Below are 21,353 nucleotides of genomic sequence, written 5' to 3' on the forward strand. Positions count from 1 at the left end.
AGCTTATCACACAGAATAGCCTAAAATTTACAATCACTCGAGCCCGAAACTTCCTGATAACTAATTTTTAATAAAGCGGGTTGCTGTGTAAAGATCACTTGATCTGGAGAGCTGCTGTTCCCATGCTATGTAATCAATCAGGTATTTCAAATACGGTGAACGAAGACAGGTCATTTGTTCAAGAACATGTGGGATTTTTACTACCAGATCCCCATCCGATATTATCCTGGATCTTTTCCTAAGAAATGGTATTTTCAGGGGCTCCTGCTTCTGTCTTCTTCGTTAGGCCCAGCGTTCATATACCGGGTCGATTAGAGGCACGCTCTGCATGTGTTTCTCTCACTCTAAACACGAGTCTGGCCTCAGCCTTTTCTTCTGTGGATAATTCCCCAGCTCTCATAGAGGGCCCTGGGTGGGATGTGATTAAGCCAAAAGATGTGATAAAGACTGAGCATTCAGAAGATGCTTTCTCTCTCAAAATGAATTTCAGGCAACTTTTATTTCTTAGCCAGTCGTTGACAGTAGTTGCTCTGCTCTGATGGGAGTTATTTTTACATTGTCTATTTTAAATGAAACTCTGGACAACATAAATAAATGGTGTAACTTTTTGATAACTTAATGGAAAACCTTTTCTCACCTGTTAAGTTTCTTTTCTTCTCCCCTTCCTTTTTATTATAACCAGGCAGTTGTTCCCTAAATAGCAAAGTGCCTTTACCACTGGAGAGGCTATGGCCGGTGTTTAGAATTTTAAAATAAGCCTACGGCTATCAAGCCAGCAAACATCTCTGACTAAGTGCCTAAAGAACAGGGCACAACAAAAGATATCTCCAGGTACTCCAGCAAAGGGCTGAGTGGCATAGCTCTGAAAGATCCGGATAGCATTTTAACATGATGGTTTTGTTACATGACTGGCAGCTGGGGCAGAGCTTTTGCTGTAAATGATCAAGTAACCTTTTCAAGTGGCTGGCGCTAAGTATTACTTACTATTTATCATGGGCTGGGAGCCTCCAACTAAGGGGCGGTGGATCTATTATCGGGAAATGGGTTTTACTACTCCTCTTTTTTACAGCTTATGAATGGTTGTCAGCCTTCCACAATGTATTCTTTGGTGATTAAGACAACTTTTTTTTATCGTCATACATTTTAAACAATATCTTGGCTCTCTTCCCCCCCCCCCCGAGCCCAGTTTAATAAAGTGTAAACGTGCAAAAGGTCAGCCCTTCCTGTACAATAGAGCATCTAGTTTTGATATATGGCTTCCTACTGCCTTCCGCTTGCTCGCTGTCCCCCCGGCTCGCGGGCCGGCTCTCCGTGCAGCTCCCACTTCCCCCAGTGCTCCCTGCTTTCCCGGTGATGTCATCTGCAGCGAGGAGGCAGCTTTATTGCTGCCTTGTTTGTTTTGTCCATGTTTTCTGCTTGGTATCTTGAAAGTGCTGTCAAGAGTGCATAAAATTGAACGTTGGAGATGTCAGCATAGTCCTCCCAGTTGCATTTCTCTCTTGGATTTGGATTTCCTGTTTTGCTCTAGTGAAAGTAAAAGCGGTTTTCTTTAGGTAGGATTTTTATGCGTATGCTTTTTTTTGCCGAGTTTTTTCTTTCCTTTTTTGCTTTCCCCTTCTCCTGTATCTCCAGGTTTTTCCCTTTCTCCCTCTTTCTGGTGTGGTGTTTGATCCAGTGTTTATGTGAGAACGTGGCCATCGCTGAGTCTCACAAACTAAAGCTGATAAAGGCACCCAGAAGCGTTTTATTCCGTGTCACATCTCTAGGCCTGCGTGCCTGCCGCTCCCATCCGCACAGCCTTTCAGTGTGTAGGTTCTGGTCCTCCTGACCATAACTCATCCAGCCACAGCTCACAGAGGGTATTTTGGCTGGAATTCCCTTCCACTCCAGGAAGCTCGGCCATCTCCCACCCATCCTTCCATCACCTTTACTGGCTTCTGAACCTTTCTTACATGTCATTAAAATGTCGGCCTCTTCACTAGGCAAACTCTCTGTGGACCCACTCCATCCTCAGTCTGATCTTAACTCCTCCTCTTCCCCAGCTGCTCCCTCTTCACCCCTCCAGCCTCAGCCTCTCCACCGTCTCAGCTCCCTGATCACACATTCCCCCGTGCTCCTTCCCACTCCACTTTGGCCAGGATTCTTCTGCCTCCTGCCCAAAACTTCTCTGTCCTCTCCAACCTGGGCTCCCCTGCCTGCCTGCCCGCAGCTCACTGCTGCTGTCCCTCTGAGCCCGGGCACGGGTAAGGGGTGCTCTGTGAGAAATCAAACCTCCTTGCTTTCCAAGACTTTGTTCGGAGTTTGCGAGGAGGGTTTGGGCAGTGAGTTCTACATCCAGCAGTTGACCACGGTGTCTAATTTTAGTGTCATCCTGGAAAAAGGGAAGCCAAGCGTGTTCTGAGATAATTTTTAATCTGAAATGCCTAAAGTAAGCACGTGCACATTGCAGAAGGTAAACAAGTGCCTCATTTCTGAGATCTAACGCTTACTGCACGGCTTCGCCAATTGTATCTTTTCTCATTTCCCTGAGCTCGATACACTATTTCTCTCTTTCCTGGCTGGATTCAGCGGCTCCATTTCACGCTGTGCAGCCAGCTTCTGAGAGTAAGAGCAAACATCAGCAACAGGCTTTGACCAACATACTAGTGCTAAAAGACATGTTTTATGCATCAGATATTGTTCTTCCTGTGGATTTTTATGACATGAGGTCTTGCCTTGTACTTGTAGATGTCAGCCATAGAAACAATGACAGAGAAACTGGAGAGTTTTGCAGCCATGAAGGCAGACACTGGCACTTCCCTGCAGCCCCTTCCACATCACCCGTTCAACTTCCGATCTCCACCACCCACGCTATCCGATCCCATCCTGCGCAAGGGCAAGGAGCGTTACACCTGCAGGTAAGGGCCCGGGCACCCCGCAGGAGCGAGACCGTACCCCCGGCTTGTCGAGGCAGCCCTGGGAGAATGGCGCCCTGGCTGGGAAGCCGCATCAGACACCAGCATGCAGCAGAGCAACTTCACATGGACATCTTTACTGTCTCGGCACGGGTGGGAGGAAAAACAAGAAGCAGCAGAATTAGAACAGAGCATTCTGATGACTAATTCACTCTGAAATAGCTTGTTTTGTCTGGTAGAGAATCAGCATCTTTTATTTTCTTTGTAATTTTTAATAACCTTGAGAGCAGATCTGGAGATTCTCAAGCAAACGGAATTCTCCAAGCCAAGTCTCTTGTGTGTGGTAGCAAATCCCACAGTTTCCAATGCGAGTGCAATCTCAGTTATGTCCAATCTCAGCTCTGCAAAATAACCGAATTTTAAAAATGGCACACAGCAAACAACTTTTTCAAACACAGTTGTATCCACAGAAGTGATACTTACATATCCATTGCAGCTGTAAAAGCTCGTATCGGAGCAGATCACTGGGGAATAAAAACCTGTGTCTGCTTACGCAGTTTTACCTGCACCTACTAGAGGTTCTAGTGGTGGTCTCCACTGCATTTTTCTTGGGTGCAGTAAGTGGGCACATATTTTGTTTGATGTATCTCTTATGTTCAACTTTGCCACAAAAGCAACGGGCTCAAATTTCTGCTGAGTATTAGAAATTCGAGGTTTCTACCTACAATAGGGACTAAACTGATATTTAGATACGCACTCACAAGTTAACGTTTGGGTTTTCGTTGTTGATGAACACCCACATTAACCATTCATCTTCAGGACATCTGAAGGTGCTGAATGTCTCTGAAATTAAGAAAGTCTACTCATACGTTCCTTCTGCAACAGTAAGCATCAGGTTTCATAGGCACAGAATGTAACCCTTCATGCTTAATATTTTATTTCCCAATTAATATTTTAATTTATACCGCCCTTCCTTTTGAGTTTACTGTGAATCAGATTTATTGTGGAACACAGTTCCTTCTCTTATTTCATTTTCTATTGCTGCATTTCCTCATTCTAAGCAGACTGTCAGACTCACAGCAGTATATCCCAATAACAGTAACACAATGCTGCAGCATTTATCCAGAAGAAAATTCTGTGAATTCCTAGAAGGATGACCAAGTAGATTCTGTACGATAAGCAATTAAACAGGGCTGTAAAGGAGATCTGTAAAAATCTCAGGCGACGGACAATATGAATAGGCAGTGATTAAACACTCCTTATCCTAATGCAGGACCAAGGGTGGTATCGAGTGCAGGTACCGAGTGACAGGTTCAAACAAGCAGGAGGTTCTTCTACACAACACACAGTTCAGCAGAGGAACTCATTGCCAAAGGAGGTTGTGGATGTCCAGAGCTTATGTGCATTCAAAAAGCTTTTAGAAAAACAGATGGAAGAAACTCAGCAGAAGGGTATCGACACAACTATTCAACCTTAGGCTCAGGAGGATCTTCAACTTCAGGTGGAAGCCGGGAGGATATATTTGGGATGGGTCACTACATCCTTACTGTGTTCCTGTATACTTTCCGAGGCCTCCAAGATAAGCTACGAAGTCAGCCAGCGTTTGGGTCTGAACCGGGTGGTCTGATAGGGTTTTTTCGTTTCCCTGCCCTTCCCAGCGATGCAGCGTAATCGCCTGCATTCTGTGTCGCTGATGGAAATGGGTGACACCCGTATCTCGCCACTGTGAATGCTGCTATTTGGGGGTGGGTGTCCCTCTGTTAGTTTTTACCTCCACATCTTCCTCCCTCAGTACATAGGTGCTTAGAGTTATTAGTGCATAAAGGGATTTTCCCATTTCGGGAGCGGTATCAAAGCGAGTGAGGTCGGTGGTAGCTGGTGATACAGTGTCTGTAAATGATCTGGTGTGGCAGGACTTTCATGCACTGATGGTTACTTTGGCTTTCGCTGTCTAGGTACTGTGGTAAGATCTTCCCACGCTCAGCAAATCTGACAAGGCATCTGCGGACACACACTGGAGAGCAGCCCTACAGGTGATGTTGTCCCCCAGATAAAACCCCTTTCCCAACACACTCCGTGTTCACCGCTGTGTTATTTTTTCTCCTTTCTATAAAGCTGTGCCAACATAATACCGCAGTCCTGTAGCATTACATATAATGATTCATAGGATTGTATATTATGTGTACCAGCCAAAAATAATCAGGCTTGGCAGCTTGAAGATAGACACTTAACTTATATTTAGATGTATGCTGGCAAATGAGTGGTCTGATTTGCAGTGTTGTTTAACACTCACATTGACCATTCATCTCAAGGACAGCTGAAGGTGCTGAATGTCTCTGAGAATCGGGCTGGTTTGAAGGGCTCGCTAGTAAGTTAACTGCTGGGTCTAGCTGGATTTTTTTTTTCTTTCCCTAACGCGTATCAGAGGTGCCTGGAGTAGTGGATCAAAAACCAAAAGAAAAGAAAAGCCCTGTAGTGTATCTGCTTTAAAATCTGAGCTGAGGAGTGTGCTACCTTAAATCGCAAAGTTAAAAAAGAGTGATCAGAGGGGGGAAATGCACGCACTGTTTCACGTGTTCACTTGGGTGTCTCCGGTAGGAAGGAGGCTGAACTACTGTTTTCTGCTAGTTGTGGGCATGGTGCTCTGATTTTTATGCTTCCGTCTGCGTTGTGTCCATGCAAAAGGGCACATTGCAAAACGGCCCATCTCTTCCTGCGGATGACAGCCTGCACGCAGGCATCGCATTCCAGCCTGGGCACACAGGTGCTGGTTCTCATAAAGGGATGCCGCTTCAAGTGCGTCTTTAAAATTTGACTAAAACTCACAAGAAAATATATGTAAGTATGTGTGCGTGTATATAGATATATGAAGGAACATTTCTCAGGGAAGACCAACTGGGCATTTTTTCCCCCAATATTTTCTCCTAGCGTTTTGCAGTCAGTTTCAAAAAACTTTGGCAAAAAATATGCTTTGGTTGATTTCTTGTTAGAATAGGCGCATATGTGAGCAAAACGGAATGAACGATGAATCGAGAGCTCACTGAAAATCAAGCGTTGTGTTTTCCATAACGTGAGTGTTTTGCGCATTGTCAAACAATAGTAACAATTCAAACAGTTTCATTTTTGGTAGCTAATATTACGGTATTTCCATACACAGTCATAAGCTCACAACAAAGCTAATGTAATAGTTATTATGTAAAGAGAAGCACAAATTTATGAGCAGCAAAAGGCCATGTGGTCAAATGCATCAAATTTTTATGCTTAGTTTAACTTAAGAAGCTCCTCTCTCCCACATTGTAATCCCTGGTACATACGGAGTCAAAATTTTTTTCCATACAGAGTCATACAGAGTTTTGAGTGTAGACATTAGGTAAATTAAAAATAAAAAAAATCTCTCCAAAGCAGACATATATTTTGGAACCATTCCCCGTTCCGATTTTTTCACTTGCGTTATTTGATATGCCTTGAATGAATACTGTGTATTCACTATACACCCCTGTCTGACTAAAATGCTTGCTCCTGATTATTCAGAGGTTGTTAGTTCAGTTTTCTTCCAAAAAAGGAGACTTGCAACTTAACAAAGGTTAGGAAAATAAAGATTTATTTGATCTGGTCTTCTCCCAGAAAATGGCCTGTGTGTTTTTTTTGTAATAGAGGTTTGACTTCTGGACAATGTTGCATTATAATAGCACTCCTGAGAGTTAGTGCTACGTTTACAGAAGAGCTTAATTATCATTGATTTTCTTTTGCTCTCAGAGAACTGAGTTTCCAACTTTCGCGGCAATAATTGTTTTGAAAGCTTGTTTTCCAAGTGCCGACTGTATGCAGGTAAAAGGAGGTTGCTGACTTTCCAGTGTGTTACTGATGTCTTTCTTACAACTTTTCTTTTGATTGTTTAAATGGTTTTTCTTTTGACTCTGTCAGCGTTATATATTCATCCAAATATGAATTAAAATGTTCTTAAAGCTAACATAAACTGACCAAATGTCCAAGTGTAGATCAAGAAACAGGCAGGCCAGAAAATAGGTGCTTTGGTTTTGACTCCTGATTGTCATTGGTAAGTGGCATGTTTTTTACAAAGTCACTTAAACTTCCTAGGTCTCTATTTAATTATGTATAAAGCAGAAATTAATAGCACGTGAGCAATAAGGAGGCAAATTCATTCTTCTTGTGAAGGGAGAGTGCTATGTGTTTTTTGAAGAGTAAGAAGTACTTGGTAATGCACTTTACTTCCTAAAAAGCAACTGATTTTAAAAGACTCAAAGGCAATATGCTATACAGTGAAATTCGGCATGCTGCTTTTCCACACCAGATCTGAAATTCAGTAGTATGTATTTCAAAACCCAGTGGTAAGAAGGACTATCAGACTTCACTGTTTCTTTCAGAGAAATGCAAAATAAGTTGGGCTTGTAAAATCATGTCAGACTTACCTGGAAACTCAGGGCGTAAAAAATAGGACTTTGTTGTCGTTCGGAGCTTACCAAGCGAACTCCAGAAGAGGCGGTTTTTAGTGGAGCTCCTTATGCTTGGAGCACAGGAACATAAGGGTGTATTGTAGTTGTGGGTTTGCTGCTTAGTTTTGTTTTCATTCTCTGGAATCGCAGAATCACATAAACTACATAAATCCTGGACTGGGAACAAGTAAAAGCTATTTGATTCAGCAAGACTTTATTTTCTTCTTTCAAATGTCCATTCCCTCCAGGATGCCCTCTAATTGATTCTTGAATTACACCCAATCCTGAAGCATTGCCTGTGAGGCTGCGATTCTCCTATAAAGATGTGCTTCCTGACGTCTGTTTTGAATTTGTTTTTCTTTAATTTCCTTTTAGGCCCCTGTGTCCTGTTATCTGCATTAAGCTGAAACTAACAACTAAAGCTGATGTCTACCATGTCATTTAAGGTTGCACGTGGTTCAATAAAAATCTCTTCTTTCTCATTTTCTTTTTTTAAAATGTAGCCTAAATTCATCCCTGCTATAAATGCACTTGAGATTAAGTAGTTACTCAGGGGAGGAGTAGCTGTCCCTGTGTTTTACGCTTTGTTACTGCAATTCTGTCTTTACAGCTCACACTGATCATCAAACAAGTGTAAAATTTTGCAAGTGCTGTCATGCTGTTGAAACTTTACAAAGCGTCTTATCAAACGCCTTACTGTCACATTTGAAGCGGTACCAAACTGTTGTAGTCATATCGTGATTAGCTCAGTTACTCGTTCGTACGTCACTGGGTTTTGCTGTCTGTTTTTCCCCTTCCAGTCGTATTGTACCAGGTGTCCGAGTCCCCTCAGGCTCTGAGGATTGCCTGCCGTTCCCGAGTTCCAGCTTTGCTCGCTCTTAGCTATCATTCACTCCCACTTTCTATTTTTCCAGCCCACGGGTGTGTTACTTTAAACTGATAAGGAAGAAACTTTACTAGCGTTTTGTCAGTGTGTTTACAAAGCAAATACCACTTCTTTTGAGTTTTATTCTTCTCCTGCCTCTGTGTTCACCTCTTCCCTGAATTTAAGCTGGTTCCTCCGTCTGGGTCATTTATTTAGATTAAAACCAGCAGAGATCCAAGTACCGACCCCTCTGGGACCACAAATAATACAGTACGTCTCCCTCATCCCTTTGCTTTCAGACATTAGCTATTGCTCCTTTCGAATGCCCCTCTGTTTTCTATTTTTTTAACAAGCTCTTTATCCTTTCTCCGTACCCTAACCTGGATCCACATAGCTCATAGTTAGAGCAAGGACCTGTCAAAGGAAACTTTTCAAAGGCTTCCTGAACATCTAAATAAATTGACATACAGGAGGCCAGATCGTTCTTGCCTTACGCATGCAGCGCTCCCTTTGAAGTCCCTGGAGCTGCTCATGTGAGTGATGTAGGCGAGACCCGGCGTGGGTACGCGGGGCAGGCGGAAGCACGGCGGCACTCGGAGCCCGATGCCCCTCTCGTGCCAGGCACTGGGCAAACACGAATGAAGGAGAGCTTGGCTGAGAAGGGCACGGAGCTGGCGGGGACAGGCAGGGAGTGAACACCCTGGGCACCAGCAGAGACAGGAGGGGGCTGCTGATACAAGCTGGGCAAACCCGCTTCTGGAAGGCCTGTGGAATAGCAGGGATATCGGGGTATTGGCTGTTTCGGAGGTCTCAGTTTTCTGAAGTGCTGAACAGTAGAGGCTGCCGAAGCCTGGCAGCTCCTGAAAGCAGATTCGTTGGTTGCGAGCGGATAGGAGGAGAATAAGAGCTGGAAATCTGTGCATGTTTAACTGTTCGTATATAAACTGTGCTTGTTCTTGCTGGTGTTCAAATAACGTCTTGTTTTCTTTACTTGTTCACTTTGTGTTTTTTGAAAAAATGAAAAACTTTTGAAATCTGAGAAAACTGTGGTTTAAAAAGAGATTTTGCTTTCTTCCTAGGTTAATCATAATAAAGGTTCATTATCTGAAATATCTTTATTCTTTTTGGTGATTTAGCAATAGGAAATTCAGAGGTGGACATGGAATCCATAAACATTCAGTGAGAGAGAGTGTTTCATAAATGTATCTCTGCTATTTCAAAAAATAATATCAATTTATTTTTAGAGACCAAATAAAAATCACAGCTGTAGCACATCTGGAAATTACGTGTGTGTTTCACAGCATAGGTATTTTACACTCGCACCTCTTCCCCGCATTTGAACCTGTTGTGTTTGTAGGAAACAATACTATGTCCTTAGTGTCCAGGCGAATCCAGTTTCATACTTGAATGCCACAGGCACAAGGTGAGTTCCGTGTGCCCTCTCCACACGGTGAACTAATGGCACTCCTAAAAAGTGCACAGCCGCACCACCGTCTTCATCCCTTATCAAGTAGTAGCTCAGCTCAGTGGGACAAATTTTGCTCTCAGTTAGAGGAGCACAGAGCAGTTCTGCTAAAGCAAGGGGGTTTGTTCTGGAATTACAAGGGCTTAAGAACAGGTTTATTTTGTCCCGTAAGTGTACGGGATTTGCAGAGGTCTGTAGCGGAGAAAGGATTCTACTTCTCATGGGTTTTGGAAGTAGAGCCATGAGGAAAGCAGCTTTGTTGAGGTACAAATGACGTATTTAAAGGGAGATCTAATGAGGGATTCGGGCGGATTCAAAGAGGAATTGGATTTTCTCTGGCTTTAGTACGGGAGCTCTTCATTGTGGCTCAAAGCTGCCCTCTTCAGTACATCGGCTGCCTTCTTGTTCTGCGCTGGAAGAGAAGCAGGGGGCTGAGTTCACAAAGCACCACGGTTTAGCAAAGCCTTGTTTTTATTTGGAGGGAATCTGAATCCAGAGAGGGGGGTGGCAGCTTTGAACAAGCTTCCAACACTTCCATCTACAGTGGGTCCTGCAGAGGTTTGTTTCAAAGAGGGAACATTTCCTCGCTCAGCAGTTTCCCTAAACATTCTGGCTTGCCTCCTTACATTCCACGTTTTTTCATCATAAACCAGATATTCACTACATAGGAGTAAATCTTATCCTGTTTGGAAGCTACGGTGTATTTCTTGGGAGCTATTGTGCTATAATAATAACCATAATTACCTTTAAAGGCATGCTGTACTGCCTACATCTTGAGTACCACAAGGAATTTCACAAATAAATCTGGAGTTTTCTGTATGTCCAGATAACTGTGTCATGTAGGGATATGCTAGCTAATAACTATTTTATACATTTAACCTCCCTTCTTTCTTCTTCTGTCTTCTTTTTCCTCCCTCCACAGCCATATTTCACCTACTTCCCCTACAAAATCAGAAGGGTGGAAGAAATAAATTCACCTTTCTTATTGTTACATTTATATGTGGAGAAGTAATTATTTTGGTTAAAATTATTATTTGTTTGGATGAATTGCATCTTAATTAATCCTAATCCTTTCTTTGTGCTCCTTGAGTAACAATAATATCAGATTTGTCTGGAATGATTAATGCCTTGTGCTTCCCAGGTCCTCAGCTGAGTAAAGATTTATAGACCAACATTTTCTGGTTTTCTGATAGTCAGATTTTTCTTTTTCTTTTTTTTTCCTCACGTTGCACTCTTTGGCATTTGCTTCTATTTTTCAGGTGTAAATACTGTGACAGGTCATTCAGCATTTCCTCCAACCTCCAGCGGCACGTTCGAAACATCCATAACAAGGAGAAGCCATTCAAATGTCACCTGTGTAACCGATGCTTTGGGCAGCAGACCAACTTGGACCGACATCTTAAGAAACACGAACACGAGAATGTTCCAGGTAGGAAAGGGCATGGTGGCGTGGTTCTGTTGGGGCACTGGAGGGAGAAGACACCATGGTCTGGTCTCTCTGGTCCTTGGGGAGCCTTTATGGAAAGCATGGTTTCTTAAGGCTGAAGATCATGAGGTAGCAAAAAACCAACGCCAGCTCCTCATGCAGCCAAAGATGCGTTTATCCACAGTGCATAGCTGTAACACACGGGCACTCATGCGCAGTACTCAGCTCTGCCAAGCTCTTGTCAGGTATCACTTACACGTGCCGTTTTCCAATCCATAAAACCCCGATCGTGATACTAACTTCCTGGGGACTCTGTCCAGGGAGCATAACCTCACATTGCGAGATCTGGTACAATGCTGATGTGGACATGTCAAGCTCTACCAAGGGTTTTCAACCTGAAATGCATTTGTGGGTATGTGTGAAGTTCAAGAAGATGAATGGGCTTTGCCTTAAGATAAAATGGGCTTTGCCTTAAGATTTCTACCTTAAGAAGAAATTCCTGTGCTGAAGCCAACTAAGTGATTTCCCAGCCTAGGAAAAAAAAATTATTGAAAAGTTACAGGCAAACAGCTATGCAATGGATAGTGGTTCTTAAATTGTATATACCATCCATAAATGCTAAATATCGCCTATATTTCTCTCTCTAGTTCAAGTCTGGAAAACATGAGCTTCCTTTGACAGCTTTGGTCCGAGAGATTTCTCTTAAATGTTAAATCATTAATATATAGTGAGAGGATTGTTGCGTAACGTTCCTCCTTTATTTTTCCTCTTAATACTAGCTTTGACAACGTCTGATTGCTTCTCCTGTTCTCTTGTCTTGTTTCTCTCCCTCAGTGAGCCAGCACTCTGGAGTCATTACAAACCACCTTGGGACCAGTGCCTCTTCCCCAAACTCGGAATCAGACAACCATGCACTTTTAGATGAAAAAGAGGATTCGTATTTCTCTGAAATCAGAAATTTTATTGCAAATAGTGAGATGAATCAAGCATCAACTTTAGCAGATAAAAGGTAGACAAGCAAATAAAGTTACCTGGTGACGTGTTGTTTAACGTGGTTAAAAGACCAGTCAGCCGCTGTCCTGCAGTACTTGATTTAAAACGCTCAAAAGAGAGAAATGTAACAGTTTGGAAGGAAAATGCATTCAACTTCAAGCTCTAAGCCCCGTGTTAAGTCTTTTCAGGAAGTGGCATAAGTTAGGAGGGCTGACACCAGAGAGCCGCTAACGGTTGAGACGTGGCTGCAACCAGCGGAGCAAATTTCAAGAGAAGGTGCACCAAGAGAAGGCAGGCAGGCTGACTGCTGCCGTTGGCTCCAGCGCAATAGCTGTGAGAAAGCACAATTTCTTCTTTAGATAAAAATACGATTATTGAACCATTACCTTCTGCCGTGAAACCACGTGGCCTGTTCCATCACAGATCAGAGAGTCCTGACTAAGGAAACCGGAGGCATCTGCTTTTCTAGTCTATTAGTTTGTTTCAAATCTACCCATATCACAAGCCCTGTTTTGACTGAGTGATGTTTCACCTGCTGCTATCCTGTTTTCATAAATAGCTATTTAATGCCAATACTAAGGTTTAAGTCCAAAATGTAAGTATGAGAAATCCACATGATGATGTGATCCACGTAAAGAACGGTAAAAAGTGTGGAACATGCGGACGTAAAATTTCTAGTGAAGATGTTAATCTTATTTTATGTCACTTGGTGGCATCCTGTTGGGTTCCAAGTCCATAGCACTGGTGATCCCACTCTTGTTCTCTTAACGTAATGTAAAACTGCTAGGTCCATACGGGCATGAATAGCAAAAGTAATACGAGAGAGAATTTAGGCTGGCTGTTAGATTACACCGTGAGGAAGCTTCCTCCTTCCAGTTGCTCGAAGGGAGATTGTTAGAATACAGTAGCACAGAGAAGGAGGAAAGCCACTTGTCCAACAGATGTTACATTTTAAGAGATGGAAAACCATCATTTAAATCCAGACCAGACAAAATTCTAGTTTGAAAAGCATTGGGGTTGGTATATACTTGACATGCTTATTAGCTCTTAAGACACTGTGAAGGCTGATTTTTAAATGCCTGAAATGTGTCGGTTTTCCTTTTCCTTGCAGTTTAAATGATATGTATATGTACATAAATATGTCTCTGTATTCATACATATGTATAAAATTATCAAAGTCTTGCATTACAATGAAAATGCATGACTTACGCATTTGGCATCTTTTCTTTTTTCTTTTCATTCTTCTTCCCCCCTTGACCAAATATTTCAGGCCAGAAATCCAGGATATTGATGGCAATTCCCAGTGTCATGGATTAGCAAATGAGAAAACAGAAGATGTGGATGATGAAGATGAAGAACTGGAAGAGGAAGATGATGACAGCCTGACAGGGAAGTCACAGGATGAAACGGTATCACCCACCGCAGAGCCCCGAGGAGCATTTGAGGATGAAGAAGATGAAGAGCCCACATCTCTCACCATGAGCTTTGACCACACCCGAAGGTGAGGTGGGCCATTCCCTCTGGGGAGTCAGACGGGGCTCAGGCTTCTGACCCTGTGTCAGTGGTAGATTGTGAGTGCTGCTGTTTTATTTTTCAAGCCATGTATCATCCCTCCAGTTTGATTTAAGCATTCACTTGAGAGATTCCATTTTCACCGTGGTGGGGACATGAAACAAGTGGACTGCAAGGAGAATCTGTGATAAGGTGCATGTCCAAGACTTGAGAAGTTCCTGTCAGGAGAACAGTTAGTCCCATGCAGAAAACAGCATTTTCAGGGTACCACAGTTCAGCAGATAATGTCGTTCTCTCTAAAACACTGGTCAGGGCAAAGGGAGAGGCGTATGTATGCGATCCATTTTGTGCTGCTCTACCCATTTTAGTTGTAGCAAAATGTTGTTGACTTCAAGTGGAGTTCTCAGAGCTCTGGGAAAAAGTGAAGCTTTTTTTTTCCAAGGTCAAGCCATGTCTAGACACCTTTAAAATTAAAGCTTGTTGCACATAGTATAGGCTTAGCTTTCTTTTTGCCTCAGTTTGCCTCAGTTTCCCAACTGGTATTTGTAACAAATGTCCCATGATGCAAAGTAGTAACTTACTTGATTTCAGTGCATCACTGTTTTCATTGCAACTCCAAGAAAATGCAGCAATGTTCTTCAGACATTGGTCCAGTGTCAGACATTTCAAGGAGTGGACACCAATGGGACGTCTCCACACAGAAGACCAAAGTGAATTGTAGCCACGCTGAATCACAAATATCTATAGCACTAATGCTTGTTTGTGCATAGTCATGCTCTCCACTTTTTCTTTGCTCCTTGCATTTTGTGTCATTTTCGTGTTTGTCTGTCTGTCAGTTCACGCATGTGGCTTGTGAGACCCCCATGGTATGTGCATGCAGGCACTGGGTTAGCAACACTCACATTGGCTAGATGTGAACGGTGAGATGAGCTAACAACAGGTCAACCCCTTCCCCTGGTCATTGGTACAGGTGTATTGAGGAGGACGAAGCCGGCTTGTTAGATTTGGAGCAGATGCCGAATTTTGGGAAGGGGCTGGATCTTCGCAAAGCAGCCGAGGAAGCATTTGAAGTTAAAGATGTGTTTAATTCCACCTTAGACTCTGAGACAATAAAACAGACTCTGTACAGGCAGGCTAAAAACCAGGTAGGTATATGACAGAACATTTTATCTAGCTTGCCGCCAGCACGTACGATAGGATTAGCAAGCAGCTGGCCTCCTTTAGCTAAGGTTTATTTTCCCCTTCCAGTGAGCAGGAATTCTGACTGTAATGCGTGAATCGTGTGAACCGTGTCTTGTTGCAACTATACTGAAATAGAGGAGAAACGGAGTGGGCATCAGTTTTAGGTCACCAGATCGATTTATCATTTAGCCTGTGCTGTGAGAACATGCTTATATAGAAAGAGAGAGGCATCTGTCTGTTTTTATCTGTCTGTATAAATGTTTTTATAACTATTATTTATTTATACTTTGGGATGGGTCTTTGGCTGGTATATACTAAGAAACCCGAGGTTTGGTCTGCAGAAACAGTAATAAAGTATCCCTGGGTTGGATGATAAAAGGTGTAATAGACAATAGTATTTCCAGGACTTGCAATCCAGCAGGTCTAGAGGAGTTCCTTATTTATCTCCCTGATTTCTGAAAGCAAACCGTAAAATGGAAATCTGCCTTGTGAGCTAGAGCAGTTCAGACCCACCAAGAAACCTCAAAATGACATCTCGGCACCTATTGGAGTTTTGAGAAAAATCTGGAGGTATGGGGCAGATCCATTTGTGCTTTCTGCTTTTTCATTAAACCAAAATACTCAGTCTAGTTTTATGCAGTTTGTATCTTGATCCCTACAAAAGGATTCTCACAAAAGAACTGTTCAATGAAGTTCCATCACCAGACTGGACTGGAGAGACCATACTCAACCCGTCATGGGGGATGAGTACGGCTGTTGCCTTGGAGTCTCTTTCTGACCTTCGAGCAACAGAATTTGTCATGAAGTCTATTTTAAATGTCTAGCAAAGCAGTAGCTTAATGCAATTGCCAAGCAGAACGTGATTTTTGATTTACCATCACCCAAAACTTGTGAAATTATTGTCCTCCTTCATAGTAGGTGCTAGTATTGAAGCTGGGGAAGGTCTGCTTGAAGATAGGACACAGCTTTTTTCCAGGTGAAACTAATTTAAGCACAAGCCACTTGCCTGACTCTTATATGTGTCCTGATACTAATACGCCAAGTGTACTAACTATTTAGGAACAGCTTGCTCTTTTACAATGTGTACTACATTGTTAGGTCTAGCCTGTGCTTGGATGCGGGGGGAATTTTTGTTTTTTGAACCAATTTTATGGTGTATGAGATGCAGGACTGGTTACACTTAAATCACAATACGTAACTTAATTCGAATCATCTCTTGTGCAGGCAGTGTAATAGTAAAACAACATTTGTGTGAGCAGCACAGCACTCCTTTGTGGCTGTCTTTCTTTTAAGCAATTTTAGAAGCGTGCATCTCCATAACACTACAAAGCTGTACCTCTTCAGCACACACCTACAATACACTAATGTGTTGACTTGACAAGTAGATCTGACTCTCAGCTTTTGAGAGGCTAAAGCTGGATAACTGGTTAGTATTGTCACCATTACAGTTGCATTACTAAGGGTCCTACTGTACTGAGCGTTGTACTGATGTCCCAGATAACGCATGGTCCTTGTCTGTTGCCCTGCAAAGGTTGTGTGGGGGTGGGTGCAACCTCGGTGTGAAGGAGAGGGCTACATGGACACCGTTTCATTGCGAAGTAGGAGCATTACACCAGCTAACGTAGACCAGGGAGGGCGGGGACCATGTCCTCCTCTGTTTCAGATCATGGGTGGCAATTGCATTGGCTTTCACCTCCAGTATGTGAGGTTATCGTCTGCCTAAGTCTTCACATCACTTGTGTGGGCTGTGAAAGGACACAAAGGTGTATGAGACAAGTGGTGTTGGAAGAGGGAGAGCATCTAGGTTACAAAGAAGCAAGCAGATTTTTCTCAACAGACACTTAACCATTTCACTGCAGCAATAAATCTAGCTGGACAAGAATATATGAACACACTGGTGATGCCAATGAGCATGTCATGCCTGTGTTCCTAAATACCTGTGCGCAGGTTTCTGCAGGTACCGGCGAGCTCATGCCAAGCAGTGAGCCAAGACGGTTAGCCTGCTGCCCGCAGCTGCCATCGGGTTACAGCTCGTGTGGATGTTGCTGTGCCATTTCTGTGGCGTGTGGCCGGGCTCTAGCCTCACTCAGCCACTTGCTTGTCCATAGGGGTACTCTTTTTAAGAACAAAACAAAGCAATTGGCATTCGCATGTAGCTGCTTTCTCCTGAGAGCAGAGCCTAGAATCAAGTGTGTGGGTTCGTGACCAAGTGCAGAGCTGGCACAGAATGGGCTTGGTCCTATAAAAGCCAATGGGAATGATGGCCTCTCCCGACTACCCTACAACTGCCTGTAAACGGTGGCAAATTCGAGTAGTTGGAGGGATGGGCATCATCCTAGCGTGTGGATGTAAATTTAGACCTGCTGGCAAGGCTCTTAGCCCAGGCCAAAGGATACCGGCAGTCCAGTGCTTCCCGTATGGTTAGGAGGTGCTGTGCTTCACACGGTTTACTGTAGCCTGTCCTGTGCGTGTATTCACACGTGTCCTCTGCATTGCTCTTTTCTCCTCCAGGCTTATGCAATGATGCTGTCCCTGTCTGAGAACGCTCCCCTCCACACGTCCTCCCAGAACTCTCTGGGTGCTTGGTTGGACATGGCAGGAGCAGCTTCAGAGTCGGGGACCTTTAACCCCATCAACCACCTCTGAGAGGTCAACAAGGCACTGGCCAGGGTCCAAGCGAGGAGGCGGTGGTGCTGCAATTATCCTAGCAAAAATCCTAGCAAGCAGAAGATGGATGAGAGGGCCTCAGGGAGTCGTCTGGACTTTTGGCTAAGAAGGAAACCTGTTGCATCCGACCTACAAGTCCTGCATTTTTATCTGTCCAGAGTTTTCATTTCTAATTTATCAGAATGAACCTCTCCAAAACTGGATCACCCTGATGCAGCCCTAGGATTTCACAGTCTATAGGAATAGCGTGAGCAAGACACGAATTGCAACAGTGCAATCAAATATTGGCCCCTCTAACATCACAAAACAGTATCACTGAGCCAGTAAAGCCTGCGTATAAATGAACGCTTGAAACCATTCGGTAGCATATCCTTTCAATTCAGCTGAATAGTGAAGTAATAAGGAAAGAGAGCCAGGCGTGACCTGTCCCTGGTGCAATTCTGACACAGTCACTGGAGTTATACCAGGGAAGGGTAAATTCAACCCATGTAATTGACCCCCAAAAGAATTTGAAATTCTGTGCTCCCACAGAAATACCATCCTGTCCTTTGTTCCCAACAAAACATATTGGCACAGTGCAAAGCTTCTCGAATGTGGGGCCACGTTGCCTGCAGTCATGATGCACCGTATGCAGTGTCCCGGTTGAGAAGTCTTCAGCCCGGAGCATTGCTGAGGTTGGGGTTATTGATGTATCATGCAAATATGTGATTCACGGTCATCAGCTGTGCCCTGAATGCCCTTCTGTCTGTGCCTATGCTGCAAGGTTAAGAGTGCTTTCCATCTCTGCTAGTGCCTGTGAGCCCAAGCTGCTGCTTGGACTTGAAGTAGCCAGAGTGTTTCAGAAAAAGCCATGCTCAGCAAGTCTGCTGGGGAGGGGTGCGGTGGCCTGAGTGCCCCGCCACTGAGCTGCTGAAAATGCTTGGACTTTCCCAGTCAGAGAGGTCCCGGGGTGCAGCCTTACCTGGAGAGCGTAGCTGTGCGTGAGAAAGCGTGTGTGGTGGGCGTCTCGCCTTAAGAAGGGCAATTTGGACACATCTTCTAATTTATCTCCCAGGGGTTTTTTAGAGTGGCATCCTTTCAGTGTTGATAGTATCTGGGAATTGTGGCAGATATTTCTGACTCGTGCAGTTGTTCTGGTATGCTGGATGGTTGCTTATGCATCGCACACTGCTATTTGGCCTATAATTTAAGTAGAAAGATTAAAACTTCCTTGCTTCAGCAACCTTAGGGGTACAGCCCTCTATTCAAGCACGTAGCGAAGAATCAAATTCTGTCTCTGACTCTAAAATTGCTCGCAGATATTTTATGGGTGGTTTTAAATCGCTTCAAAGTCTCATCTTCTTTACTGATACAAAGCAGCCTCCAGAAATACTGTGATGGTTACGCTATTCTACATTGCAATTACAATCTGCTGTTGGGGCAGCGATTTTGCAGGTAAAGCTGAATTACAGAATAGTCAGGAAAGCAATTGGACCTTGTAAAGGATAACATTGGCTACACAGGTAAAGTTTAGAATGTGTGTCCTGAGAATTTTCAAATTACAGCATCTAAAAATTAGAAATGCCGAGGACTGGACTGCTGCTAGCACCGAGCGAAAGCACGTGCCTCTGCATCTCGCCCATTGCAGTTCTGCATCAGCAGCCTGCTAGGAGTCTGGAGGTGCTCTGGCAGCCTGGCTGTGTGAAGATTGCGTTCAAAGCCAGTGAATTTGAGAGGAACTTTTCCATTAATTTCAGCATATTTTAGTACTGGGTGTGCTTCTAGTAAGTATTTTGTCAGGCAGTAACTGCTTGCAGAACTGTGTTAATGGCCGATTTCAGAGAAACAGCACGCGGTTGTCGGTATATCTGCCTGTACGTACTTGACATGCGGAGCCTCTCTGCCTGCCTGGTATGGGAAAGAGCAGAGGGAGGCTTCGGTGCCAGTCCAGTGTGGAGAAACACAACGGGGAGGCCTCATTCCAGCATGCTAAAACAAAGGAAGCAGCTACTCAAATAGAGCGGCAGTTGTGTTAGGAACAATACCTTTGCAATTCACTCTTTGCACCCAAGAGCACGTGTGAGGCTGTTTTTAGATAGCCAGGAGCCTCAGACTGTCCCCGGAGGAAAGCATCTAGGGTAGCTTTGGTACAGAAGGAGCAAAAGGTAAATTAGCAGCATCAGTGGATTTTCCAAGAAAATTTACCCTTCCTTTTTGGTTTTCCACAACACCCTGTGAAAGTGCCCAAGGCTCTGAGACCAACAGTCAGCGTAACCCGAACTGCTTCATCTCTTTGCACAAAGCTCGTGGTGGATGGAGCCCGAGAGCTGGCCCTGCCAAAAGGAACCAGTCTCTGCGAAGGAGATGGGGCGATCCCGTCCCAGCACATCGCCTCTGCTGCTGCTGCAGTACAGCCCTGCCCAGGCGCTTGGCCTTTAAATTATTCCCACAGGGGCCACCTGAAAATAATAAAAGAATTGTTTCTCTTCCTGATGGAATTTATTTTAATCTGTATATAACTTGTAATTTTTTGCTAATTCTTTTCTTATTTTATTTCTTCCTTAACAGTATTTTTTGCATTAGATATCATTATTGTGAAGAAATAATGTTAATATAAGTATGTAGTGAAGGACCAAAATTGTGTAATTAAGGTTGTATGTTGTATGATTGATAACCAGGGAGTAGGAAGATTTTGTCCATGTGCCAAATGACCCTGATCAATCCTGCTCGTCTTGCTGCCGATTCTCCAGACAATCATATCTTTTGTTACATTTGCCTTTAAGTGACCGTTGCATTAGACGAAGGTTCCTATTTATTTCCTCGGCCGCTTGGAAAGCAAACGCAGCCTCCACCAGAAAGCGAGCAGCCCCTCCCCACGTGCCCTTCCACCGAGCACAGGGCGAGCAAAGTGCCGGCTAAAGACCCGGAGCCCTCGGGTGCGGCTGTGGGGGCCGGCAAGCGATGCCACCGTGCCGGCAAGCGATGCCACCGTGCCGCGTGTCCCACCGGCAGCCCCTGCCGCCCGCCGGGACGGAGGTGCAGACCGGGGAGCTGCGGGACGTGGGGCCTCTCCCGGGCACTGCAGCCCTGGGAGGGAGCATCCGACAGAGCCGGGGGCCAGCGGGCGACTCCACCGAGGGGATGTGGCACGGCAGAGCTGGCGGCAACGCTGGGTCCTTGGCAGACTCGCTCTTCGCAGCAGCAGGGGTGCGCACCGTGCCCTGCCCCGGGAAAGCCTCCGGCTTGCGAGCCCTGACCTGCGCGGCCAGCTGCCAGCTTCGCTCCCCGGCACACGCAGAGAGACTCTTCCAGCGAGCGCTCGCGGGGCCGGGGCCCGTCGCTGCCAGCACGGCCCGGAGGAGCGCTCGGCCCCGATGGGACTGTCCGGCCCTGCAGGTTCCCAGACCCTGCTCCAGGAGAGCACGGAAACGTAGCCCGGCCTTAAGCATCGGGATGGATCGGTCCTGTCCCGTTACAGCGTGAAAGCCTGAGCTGCAGCTCCGTGGCTCCTGGAGTATCTGCTTGGAGTAAACCGTACATCTGAGCGTCTTTGTGATAGGGACTGCAGCACTGTCTGCCTTGTCGGAACAAGATCTATGGGTAATAGTAAGTGTTTGCGTGCTCTGACCCCATGTTTTGTTCATCGTTGAAGCAATCTTTGAAGAGGTCGGCATCGCGCTCCTTGGCGTGAGGAGGTAACAGAGCAGCCGAAGGAGCAGCGGTGAGCTGGTCTCCACCATGTGGGCCAAGCACTGAGAAATGCAAATGTTGCTGTGGGGATTTATGTGGGGCATATGTGGGCTTCCCTTCGGTATCTCAGCCCTCCGTCCATTGCGTGGTTCCTTCAGGAGCAGGGTTTCTCAGCAGCTCCTCGCTCTGAGCTTGCGCGGTCGCCGTCTCCGTCTCCCTCGCAGGG

The 21,353-nt window shown here is 44.8% G+C and overlaps 1 protein-coding gene across 5 annotated transcripts in view; it reads left to right on the forward strand.

Moving 5' to 3' along the window:
* Positions 1-21,353, forward strand: part of ARHGEF16 (Rho guanine nucleotide exchange factor 16) — a 368,918-nt gene that overhangs the window by 329,341 nt on the left and 18,224 nt on the right. For all 5 annotated transcript variants that reach the window (XM_072883738.1, XM_072883741.1, XM_072883740.1 and 2 more), the window contains 5 exons: positions 2,728-2,897; positions 4,850-4,927; positions 10,938-11,107; positions 11,939-12,113; positions 13,368-13,598. In XM_072883738.1, the coding sequence (XP_072739839.1) occupies positions 2,728-2,897; positions 4,850-4,927; positions 10,938-11,107; positions 11,939-12,113; positions 13,368-13,598 (824 nt within the window). The remainder of the gene's footprint in view (positions 1-2,727; positions 2,898-4,849; positions 4,928-10,937; positions 11,108-11,938; positions 12,114-13,367; positions 13,599-21,353) is intronic.

This window comes from Ciconia boyciana, chromosome 19 (genome assembly GCF_034638445.1).
Source record: "Ciconia boyciana chromosome 19, ASM3463844v1, whole genome shotgun sequence".
NCBI lineage: Eukaryota > Metazoa > Chordata > Aves > Ciconiiformes > Ciconiidae > Ciconia > Ciconia boyciana.